General features: G+C 46.4%; 1 protein-coding gene across 1 annotated transcript in view; it reads left to right on the forward strand.

Annotated features, from left to right (window-relative positions):
• Window positions 1-6,640, forward strand: part of Crabp1 (cellular retinoic acid binding protein 1) — an 8,248-nt gene extending 1,608 nt beyond the window's left edge. The window contains exons 3-4 of the mRNA XM_031343636.1: window positions 2,049-2,162; window positions 6,356-6,640. Of these exons, the coding sequence (XP_031199496.1) occupies window positions 2,049-2,162; window positions 6,356-6,406 (165 nt within the window). The 3' untranslated portion in view covers window positions 6,407-6,640. The remainder of the gene's footprint in view (window positions 1-2,048; window positions 2,163-6,355) is intronic.
• The last annotated feature ends 5,342 nt before the right edge of the window (window positions 6,641-11,982 follow it).

Consider the following 11,982-nt stretch of genomic DNA (forward strand, 5'->3'; position numbering starts at 1 on the left):
GGGAAGGAAGGAGAGGGGGGAGGGAGAGGGAGAGAGGGAGGGAGAGAGAGAAAGTAAGTCCAGGCTTGCTATGTAGCCCTGACTAGGCTAGCCTGCAAATTTCCATGTAAACCTGGTGACCTCGAACTCCTGCCTTATCCGCCAGAGTTCTAGGATTACAGGCATCCAGCCCTCTATCCAACAAGCAAGAGAGGAGTTTTGTTGTTGTTTTGTTTGTTTGTTTTTTATTTTTGGTTTCATCTTGTTTTGTTTTGTTTTGTTTTTTCCTGAGACATGAACCACAGGCTGAGGGAGTAGTCTGGGCTTTACATTGCCGGCTTCATTTGTAACACTTACTGTGCTATCTCATTTAAAAAGGATGTCCCCTTTCTCCATCATGGGTTTTGTGGTTGTTGTTTTGTGCATTTTGTTGTCTTGTTTGGCTGTTTGTTTGAAGACAGGATCTCACTCTATAGCCCAGGCTGGATCCGACTTGCTTCAATCCTACTGTTTCTTCTAAGAGCTAGCTAGAATCACAGATTCACCATATCCAGCTTCACAGAATCAACATGGCCAGCTTTCCCAATATTCTGAAATATTTACAAATGAGGCTAAATATTGTGGCGAATTCCCTTAATCCTAGCACTCCAAAGCAGAGACAGACAGATCTCTGTGAGCTCAAAGATGGCCAGACCTAAGTAGTGGAAAATCATGTTTTTTGTAATATAACAACGTTCTAAGGAATGCGAAATTCTGTCTTCTCTCTTTTCTGAGCCCATACCTGTCTGGTCTAATTGTGACTCTGGGTACCATGTTTGGAAGGACAGAGGTACACCCCCAGTTACGGGCTCACTCATAAGACAGTCTTTGCCCATCACATTTGATCTCTGCTTGCAGCCAGTGATACCTGAGGTTCAAGTCACCACAGTTTCTGAAAAAACAACAAAACCAAAACCAAAATAACAACCAGTGAAAAGGGCATGGCTGGAACACAACCCAGTGGTGGAGCATATGCTTAGCATGTGCCTCGCATGTGGTGGGCCCTGGGTTCGATCCTTAGCATCAGAGGAGGGAAAAAGAAAAAAACAGAGTAGAGTGGAGAAGGAAGAGTGTCTACTGGAGAAGTTGGCTTGACCAGAGGCAGGACTCAGTTTGGAGCCATCTAACCCTGGTGACTGCCAGAGAGGGCAACTCTGATTTAAGAACAACAAAAGAATCATGTAACACCCTGGAGAGAGTGGGGCTTAAAAATTCCCGTCCCTTCCCCCACCCCTTGTCTAATGAAGGAGTCCCATGTGTTAGTTAAAAAGTGATTATGCATACATTCAGCGCCACCCAGCCCAGCTGTATCTCACTGTGCTATGGGCAGGCACTGACACTCACTCCCTTTTGCCTGTTTACCTCCAACCCCTGGAAGGTTCACATTGGCCTGTTTTTTAAGAAATGTTTCTAGAAGGATGTAGCCTGAGAAGTGGGAACATCTTTATCCACAGGCACAGACACCTGGGTTTACCAGCGCAGGCTGTGTCCTATTCTGATGAGGAACTCCGAGAAAGGAAGGTGTTAGTCCAGAATCTGGCCATAGGCCCACCTTCTCATCTGCCGGCCACCAGAGCGGATGCCAACATACTGTCTCAGCCGTTGTAACGCTTTGTGATTCTAACTGAAGTCCAAATTGTTTGGAGAAGTTCATCGTGTTGATAGAAGTGAATCATTGTATGCTCTGAATTTTATTCCTGGAGACGCAAAGCATGCGTAAGGCTTTGCTGCTCCAGCGTGTCTGTGTGTGTGTGTGTGTGTGTGTGTGTGTGTGTGTGTGTGTGTGTGTGTGTGTGAGAGAGAGAGAGAGAGAGAGAGAGAGAGAGAGAAGGTATATTTATGCCCCATAAACCCATGACCAGCACGCTGATTTATGCTATATGTGGCTCAGCAGAGAAGATACTGTGCCCTGCTGTCAGAGGCCATGTGTTGCTTTTCTGTTTGGCAGTTATTCTCCGGTGTTCTTTGTGTTCCTCCCCTCCCGCTGCCGAGACTGTAATTAATATCACTAATGGTTTTCCTGCCTGCAGAGTTTACCCACTTGGGAGAATGAGAACAAGATTCACTGCACACAGACTCTTCTTGAGGGGGATGGCCCCAAAACTTACTGGACCCGAGAGCTGGCCAACGATGAGCTAATCCTGGTAAGGGCCCCTGGGCTCTGAGACAATCCCAGGGTTCCTGAGGTGAACCTCAGAGGTGGGCCACACACGTGCTGTCCTTTGCTTGCTGTCACAGGTTAAAATCTGAGCAGAAAGCTCGGGTGGACAGTTTTAACCAGAGGAAATCATTGTTAAGTGGTTGGCAGGTGGGGGTGGGAGGGTTACCTGAGAGGGCGGGGTCATATCTGAGATTGATTTGACTGCCAGACCTTTGTCCAAACTATTCTATGCCAACCTCAGTGGCAGGTGACATCCAGTCTCCTCTCTGGCTTGGCTTGGAATGCTGGGGCTCTGTGAGACTCTCTCAGCTTATACAAAATGAGATTCCCCCACCCCCACCCCCATGACCCATTTTGCTAGTAAAGTTTCACAAAATTTTATCACATCAGCATTCAAAGCCGTACAGAATATTTTTACTCCAGTCTTAAAAATTCTGCTGGCCCCGAGGAGCCAGGCAAGGACATTTTGGAAATGTCTGAACGTAGTGGTGGTGTGGAAAGGTAGGCTCTTTGTGTAAAAGTATGGAGATGGAAACCTTTTTTATGTTTGTCTTTGTTTCTTTTGTTTTTGTTTTTTGTTTGTTTGTTTGTTTTTGGTTTGTTTTGTAATTTTTGAGGCAAGGTTTTTCAGGGTAGCCCTGGCTGTCCTGGAACTCATTTTATGAACCAAGCTGGCCTCCAACTCAAAGATCAGCATGTCTCTGCCTCCCTAGCACTGAAATCAAAGGCATTGTGTCCATGCCCAACCTAGACTAAACATTTTAAATACCCACAGCAAAACGTACCTGGTGGGATGAGTTTAAAGCCTTTATGTTGTCTGGCCCCATCCCAGTAACCCACCTCAGTAATGCAGCATTCTGAAGGCCGAGGCAGGAAAAGTCAGGAGTTCCAGGCCAATGGGGGCTATAGAACAAGACCCTGTCTCAAAACAAACAAACAAACAAACAAACAACAAAACAACGAAAACCCAAAGGGTTTAACATATTCACACCTTCTCTAGTTTTATTCAGAGGAAAGTTGGGGGTGGGGGGAGCTGAGAGATAAAATAGCCCCTACTTATGTCCCCTGTGTTTCTGAACTGACTGGCTAGAAAAAGAAAAGGCCCTATGGGTGCCTGGGAGCGTATAGCCTTTGTTTTCCATTAGGCATTCTGTTAGCATCACCCCTGTGAGGCTCCCTGACCCCATTACCTAGAGTTTCTGAAGCCAGAGAAGTTTGCTGGGGAAAGACACCCCGAGTGACCGTGACATGGACCCTCTCTGTTCTTCCCAGGCTCTGTGAAAAGCTCCTGTTGTTAACAGAGGGATTGAGCTGCAGCCCCTGAGATTCCTTTCAGCCCTAAAATTACACGTTTAGCCTGCAAGAAGACCCTAAATTGAGCTGCCTGTTACTTTGAGGCTGTTTGATCTCTCCCCCATCCTCACCTCTTGTCCTTTGCTAAAATGACTTAACTAGCTCTTCTTTCATGGACAAAGGGCTGGCTTAATTTGCAACCTGGCTAATGTTTCCAGCTGAGGTCTACCTCATGGACTCAGAGAGCAATTTGAGACTGAGACTTGGAAATCTAGGGAGGCGGGCACGTGTATTTTGTTGGGACCAGAGGTAGCAAGGAATGGAGAGATGATGGTAGAGTTCTTGAATCTAGCCAAGAGATAAGCAGGACTTCAGTTTACACTGAAAAAGTGGGATTTTGGTCACCTCTGGGATATTGAGAAGCTGGAGTCACAGGCTGGAGTCAGTGAAAGACTCCGTCACATTTTGTCCCTTACTACCCCCACTCAGCAGTTCCTCCCAGGCATCCTTCCCTGGCTCAGAGAACATATATACAAGCCTCAAAGGAAGCATTAATTCTTGGCATTTGGGATGTGAAATGTGGGCTTTTGTTTCAAGGGTTATTATCGTTAATAAATCTAAAACGTTGGAGGATGTAATCTTCATGTAAGGAGAGGTAAGTAACTTTAGTTTAGTTGAAATTAGTGTCCCCAGGGCCAACAGTAAATTGCCATGGGCTATAAATCATCTTCAGTATACTCCCTCCCACGGCTCTGGAATACTCCATGGAGTTTCTTTCTGCAACCTCCAAGCGAGCATAAATGTATTCAATGGGAGGCTGAAAGGGCTGTTCAATTGGAGTTAGAATTGTGGGGATTTTCTTCCCATGTCATGAAGCTATTTTTTTTTCGCCTGAGTAAGCTCCAGAGACCTATGTGGCTGTAGACTCAAGGAACTCTGGGAAAACAGCGTGGTTCTTAGGGCGAAACATCTAAAAAGTAGATTTATAAAGGAAAATCTACCCCAGCCAATCCTCAACACGTGCCCAGGACATAGAATATCTGCACTCCTCCATAATGGGAAAGAAGGTAGACACAAAGCCCTCAAAATTGCCCATCTTGTCAGCACTCCCTAATAATCACTATATGCAGGAAATATCTCTTGGGGGCATGTGATTCCTTAGCAAATATCCCAAGAGCATCTGGTCACTAAGGACTCCTGGGGAAGAACCTGAAACACATCCCATTCTTACATCGGTTAAAATCAAACAATAGGCCTGATAGAACATTTGCCTAGTTCAGACAAGACCCCTGGATTCTATTCCCAACATAGCAAGATAAATAAATAGATTTTTAAAAATCTAAAAAAAAACGACGTAATTAAACCCTTAGCACAATAGTTTTAGCTTCTCTTGAATTTTCCAGCTGTTTGGGGAATTGGAAAGATACAAGCCTTTCAACACATAAACATATAAATATGCACACATCTATGCTGCCAATGGGGGAGGTTCTGTCTTTGTTTTTTGTTTGTTTAACTTTCATTTTATGTGTATGGGTTTTTTTGCCTGCATGTTGTATGTCTTTGTACAGTATGTGTGCCAGTGCCTGTGAAGGGTACTGGGTCCCCTGGGATTGGAGTTTCAGACACCTGTGAGCTGCCGCTTGGGTGCTGGGACCCAAACTTGGGTCTGAAAGAGCAGCCAGTGCTCTTAACTGCTAAGCCATCTTCCCAACCTTTTTGGTCCTTTTTTTTTTCCACATAGGCATTGCTTTCCCTGTTCTGACTGTGAGAGTCCCAGGAGAGCAGGCCTGTGAATCGTTGGTATTTGGGGGAAATTGAGACATCTTACTTATACAGGTGCTACCATTTCAGGCACCAGAAGGAAAATATCCCTTCCCATCTATGGAAGGCTTTCTATTCTCCCTCTAGCCAACAAAGAGTCATAGAATCTTAGCTGGAAAGAGCCCTCCGAATGATCCTGTTCAAAGTCACCCTTCCCCTCAACCCTGAGCAGGCCAAGAAAGGGAGAGACTTGCCCAGCTATGGCTGCAGAGTGATGTCAGAACGTCAGTGTTCTGTTCTTGCATCTGGGACTAATGTTTTAGCTTAGAGATGATGAGTATTATAGCTATACCTCCACATCCATGGGGGTTTGTTACAGGAACCCTGCAGAGACCAAACTGCTCAAATGCTCAAGTTGCTTGTATAAAATGCTGTAGCATTTGGCCTACATACAGCCTCCTGCCTTGTTCCAAGTTTACAGTCATTCCTAGCTTGCTTCTAATACCCAATACCATATAAATGCCATGCAAATGTGTTATGCTATATTGTCTAAGGGATAATAACATGAAAAGCAGTTGCACATGTTTAGGATATATGCAGGTTTTAAATGACTATTTTTAATCTGTGCTTGGTTGACTGTGAAGGTGTAAAACCCCTGTGTACAGAGGGCAGGCTGTCCTCACATCAGGCTGTTGTCTCTCAGGCTAGACGGCAGTTCTGTCTTTTCTCCAAAGCACCATCTATCTGGCTGCAGCCGCCCAAGCCCTTCACTCTCTTGTAGTCACTTGAAAGGACGCAAAAGCCCCTTCAGAAATATCCGACACGACGTTCAGTCTCACTTCAAAACTAAAGCCAGGGAATTCGCGTCTTAAGCCAGCAGGCATAGGTTCTGGAAGCAAAGGAGAACCGCATACAACATAATTCTGTGCCCTAGTTACTTCTCTGCTGAGAGGGAGCTGAAGGCGGGATGTCTGCCCCGCGCCCTGAGCACTGAGCTGCAGAGTTAAAGTCTGCTATGAAGCACTGTTACCAGGGCACTCCCTCGTCCCGTTCGGTGAAATGCTTTAAACATTTTTGCACAAGCATCTGTCTTAATTGGTTTTCCTTTTCTTTTCTGGGCAGACATTTGGCGCCGATGATGTGGTGTGCACAAGAATTTATGTCCGGGAGTAAAGGTGGCCAGCCTATTCCTGCTTCATGACAGGATGCAAGTTCCCCTGAGGAGTATGTCGCGGCCCCACACTGCCAGTGGGTCTTTCCTCCACACACCTCTCCCCCGTGAATATTAGGCAACCCCATTTTCCCTGTTGCAATGTTGTAGTAGCCTCCCCTCAGGCCCCCGTTGCTTTGTGCACCCCTGGTTTGGCATTTGCATGATTGTACCAGTCATTAAACTGGTTGGACGCATCTCCAGGCTCTTTATTTGAGAGGCGGCTGCTTCTGTTTCAGTGTGGGAGTCGAAGCAGGGCTGTGTTGACCTGTGTCGAGATTTCATCTTTGGCCTGTTGGCCTAGCCATAATACACAGAACAACCATCAGCGGACACAAGCTGAATTAATCATGAATGATGGTTCCTACGAGGAAAACGGGCAGCACAATCCAAGGCCTTTATTGAGGAAAGCAAATAAGAAAGGGACTGCTTCTATGTGCCAAGGGAGGGAAACTCACTACTCCTAAGCCGAAATAAAGTCAGAGGACAGGAGAGGTCAACACACCTTTGAGAGCTGCAGCCTGAGGGAGGGGCCCTGCGGGAGCAGTGGGGTTATGAAGAACAGTGCTGCTGTTAAAAAAAAAAAAAAAAAAAAAAAAAGCCGGGCATGGTGGTGGTGGTAAGTGCCTTTAACTGAGGTACTCTGAGGGTACGTGCAGGAGGACCTCTGTGAGTTCGAAGCCAATCTGCTCTATGTAGTGAGTTCCAGAACAACCAGGATTACCTAGACAGACCCCAGGGCAGTATAGTCAAAACTTGGGTTTGAACATGGAGAAGGATCCTGATCTCTCTTCGCTGAGTACTATTCAGTTTGTCCATTGCACAGTGCAACTAGAATGTGGAGGACCAGTGATTAGGGCCATGGAGTATCAAAGATACTCCTTCCTAGGCAGATGGTGATCTCAGTGGGCAAATACAGACAGTAGCTTTCACACTTGCCAGTATTTACGTTTGAAAATAGGTACATTTCACCCTAAAAGCTGGGGGCTGGGGAAGTAGCTCAGCTGGTAGAGTGTTTGCCCAGCATGTGTGAAGCCCTGGGTTTGATCCCCAGTGTAGTAAAAACTGGGCTCAATGGGACATGCTGGGAATACCAGTACTGAGAAGGAGAAATAAGACTCAACTACACAGCAAGCTTGGAGGCCAGCGTGGGTTAGATAAGTAAGGCAATCTTTAAAAAAGAGAGATGACTAGAGGAATCTGGCTTCCCTGGACCCACACCCCTCCAGGAGGGTTGCTGGCTCGGCAGCGTCTTTATCTGTACCCCTTGTCTCCCCCACACCCCATTCTTGTCCCTGAGTTCACTTTCCTGGTGTATTTGTCTTCCCACCTGAAGCCCTGGGCTCTCAGCAAGGCTGGGTCAGAGTATTGAGGCCTGGAAAGGGCCAGGAGACCCTCAGGCATTCATATTATGCTGAGGTAGACACCTAAGGCCCAGGGACCCCATCCAAGAGTGAATGGGCACACATCTACAGCAATCCTCACACCTCCCAGCCCGAAGCTCCACCTTCTTTCTAGGAGGCTATGCTTCTTCAAAGATATCAGTGCTACTCCTGCGCCCATTCTGAGCCCACTCTCGTGAAGCCGTCCATGGCTTTCCGTACAACACTGTTCCCTTCGGTCTCAATGCCATCAGGTGTCGATGTGTCAGGTTGGGCTCGATCTGGGTCAGAGTCAGGAGGAAGCCTGATGCTGGGCTACATTTTGTCTCTGGGGTCCTGACATGCCTGTGTTTATGCCCAGAACCTCCTAAAGTCCCTAATACAAGCAACTTTCCTTTCCAATGCACCTGGGGCCAGAGATTACAGGCAACATGCGATCGCCTACACTCTGCTAACCTGTGTCCTCTGGCCCTGTCCAAGTCGATACTCAGTGACCTAAGGTGGAGAGTGGAATGCTGTGGGGGAGGGGCCACTCTGAAGCTTCTTTGGGGACAGATGGGGAGACCCTTGAAGATGGAGAGGTCCCAGATTGATATGCAATGGGCAGGAAACATACTCCCCTGAGTGGAGGTGAGCTGACCACACTAGAGACTTGTGTGTTTGAATATTCTGAAAACTCTACCCAGTAAGTACGAGCTGCACATAGCCAACAGGAAAGAGCCAAGCAAGGCCTCATGTGCTGGTGTCTTCCTCTTCCTGGGATCCTCCTGCTTCTCTGCCTTCTACACATCTGGATTTGCTCCGTAAGGGCTGGGCTGACTACAGAAGGGTTGAAAGGGCCATCTCTTCCTCACTCTGGGAATCAGGCTATTTCCATCGTGGTCTTTTATAAACGCCACGTGTCACATGGAGCACATGCTGCTTTCAGATTAGGCTTCACAGGGGATGAAGAATGAATCAGAGTAAAGGCGGCTGCAGCCCTCATTGGCTTGACAACCAGCAGGCATGGGTGACAAGATGAGGTAAGAGCACTAGATCACACAGATCACCTGCTGTAAATCCCTTGGATAGTATTTGTTTTTACAATATAATTGGTTTTACACTTTTCAGATAAAGATACAATGTTTCTCATTCCCACATGGACTGCCTACCTCTTATCAGGTATGCCCTATAGAGATGTAAGCCCAGGGATGCCATATTTCCCCAGTCTCCTCTCTTAAGGAACAAAGAAAAGAACCCCAGGATTCTTTTCTTTTTGGGGGGGGTTGAGACAGGGTTTCTCTGTATAGCCCTGGCTGTCCTGGAACTCACTCTGTAGACCAGGCTGGCCTCGAACTCAGAAATCCACCTGCCTCTGCCTCCCAAGTGCTGGGATTAAAGGGATGTGCCACCACAGCCCTGGTCCTGGGTTTCTTTTCTTTTCTTTTCCTTTCTTTTCTTTTCTTTTCTTTTCTTTCCTTTCCTTTCCTTTCCTTTTCTTTGAGACTGTGACAGGTAGTGTAAATGTATTGCATATGATATATACTATTTATGTGTATTAGGTACTTTTCTTTGGCTATGATAAAACATCATGGCCAAGGAAGGCTACTTATAAACTAAAGCATTTAATTGGGCTTATGTTTTCAGAGGGTTAGAGTCCCTGATGGCAGAGCAACAACGTGGTGGCAGGAACAGCTGAGAGCTCACATCTCAATTAGTGAATAGGTGGCAGAGGCAGATGGGGAATGGCCTAGCCTCTCTGGCACTCCTCCTAAATAGTCCCACCACATAGTCATACAAACCTGTGGGGGCCATTCTCATTCAAACCACTACAAGACACAAGATTAAATCTTGTTTTAAGGGGCTGGAGAGATGGTTAAGAGCACTGACTGCTCTTCCAGAGGTCCTGAGTTCAATTCCCACCAACCACGTGGTGACTCACAACCATCTGCAATGGAATCTGATGGCCTCTTCTGGTGTGTCTGAAGATTGCAACAGTGTACTCATATAAAAAAATAAATAAATCTTTAAAAAAATCTTAAGATTTATTAAGCCAGGTGGTGGTGGCGGCGGCGCATGCCTTTAATCCCAGCACTTGAAAGGCAGAGGCAGGCAGATTTCTGAGTTCAAGGCCAGCCTGGTCTACAGAGTGAGTTCCAGGACAGCCAAGGCTACACAGAGAAACCCTGTCTCAAAACAAAACAAAAAGATTTATTAATATTGGGGGGAGCATGAACGCAGTGTGGTGGCCTGAGGACTTTGGGGAGCTGGTTCTCTCTTCCACCCTTACACAGGTGGGTTACATAGATTGAACATGAGTTGCCAGGCTTGTACAGCAAGCACCATTATGCACTGAAACTGCCCACAAGATATTTTAATCTAAATAAAAATGTCACTATCGTGAAAATAATCTCACTAAACATGACGTTCTAAACTTGCCTCTCTCTTGCTCAACAACCTCTGGGGTCTATAGCAGGAAGGCCAGACTGACTCTTCAGTGTAGCATCCAAATCCCTCCATGATTTTGTCTTCACCAGATAAACTAGAGGAACACGTCTTTCATCAGAGTTGACTTCAAATTCTGGGCACACTTTCAATTGGCAAGTGCTAGAAACCCAGCCACCGCCGATCCCAGCAAAAAGAAACCGCTCTGCTCTGACATGAGTGAACAGAGGCCATAGAATGCTAAGCGAAAGAAGCAGCGCACAGCAGACCAATACTGTAGGATTCCATGTAAACTGAAATGTCTAAATTAGGCAAGTCCATGGAGGTGCAAAGTCCATGGTGGTTGCTTAGATTGGAGCTGTTCCGGAGAAGGGGGAGTGACTGACAGGCCTCATTTCTTCTTGGGATGATAACATGTTTTAAAACCAGTGCGGTCATGGTTGCATAATCCCATACACTAAAAACCACTGAACTTCACACTTTAAGTGAGTAAGCGGTCTGTGGCCACCACCGTGAACACGCCTGATCTGAGTGAGTGAATGCACACTACATGAGCTATAGCCATAAAGTGGTTGGGTTTTTCTAAGGGATAGTACTGACTCCTCAGCTCATGAACAGTGCAGAAGCTCTCAGCAGAGAAGAGTCACAGGAAGGGAGTGTATAATAATCCAAACTCATGGTCTCCGGAAGTATCTCTGTCCATCCACTTCAACTGCCCGTTTGCTTTCCTTATGCCACTGGCTTAGGTCAAAGGACCTCCCTTGAGCCAGTCACAACTAGTGAGTAAATAGCATACAGCGGATGGCCAAATATTAGTCATATGACCTTACCTCTAGCCAGATTAGAGACTGTTAAGCAATTAAGGGGTGGAAGTGGGCGAGTATGAAGTGTGGTTGGCACCACTAGGTTGGCTACAAATCCCTTTAACTACTTTGAGTCTTGACTTCTTATTTCCTGTAAACGAACGATGATAGCACTGGAGAGATGGCTCAGCAGTTCAGCCATCTCTTGTAAAAGGATCCTAGTTCAGTTCCCAGCACTGATATGGCAGCTCAAACAATCAGTAGTTCTAATTCCACAGGACCCAAGGTCCATTTCTGGCCTCCCTGAGCACCAAGAATGCTTGTGCTACATACAGGTGAGCTCTCATACACATAATATAGAAATGAATCTTTAAAAAAGAACATTGGCTGGGGGGGGGTGTACACCTTTAATCCTAGCACTTGGGAAGTAGAGGCAGGTAGATCTTTAAATTTGAGACCAGCCTGGTCTACATAGTGTGTTCCAGGCTACAGAGAGAAACCCTGTCTCAACAAAACTAAACCAAACCAAACCAAACCAAACTAAAGAACTTGGCATGGTTGGCATGGTTGGCAGGTGCGTGTGGGCCTTAAACTTATGGAATAGTTTAGGGTTTAAACCCTTTTGGCTTTCTGTGCAAATCTCTAAAGCTCCCAGCCTTCCATGCCTTATTGCACTGTCTTTGCCTGTCCTTCCTCCTCTCCTGGAAGTGGAAGCTTTTCCTGTTGGCCTCCACACTAGACTCATGCTGAGAGCCTGCCTTATGCCTGTTTTCTGGTGTGGCCCTATGCTGTCATTCCACGTTTTCTAGGTTTCTGTCCATAGGTTGTACAATTCTGCACCTAGGAATGGCTGCTTATACATCCCTGCACCCTATGGACCTGAGAAAATGGTTGGCTAGAAATCCCCTGGGTCATTGACTAGAGAGCCAA

This window comes from Mastomys coucha, unplaced genomic scaffold, assembly GCF_008632895.1.
Source record: "Mastomys coucha isolate ucsf_1 unplaced genomic scaffold, UCSF_Mcou_1 pScaffold23, whole genome shotgun sequence".
Taxonomy (NCBI): domain Eukaryota; kingdom Metazoa; phylum Chordata; class Mammalia; order Rodentia; family Muridae; genus Mastomys; species Mastomys coucha.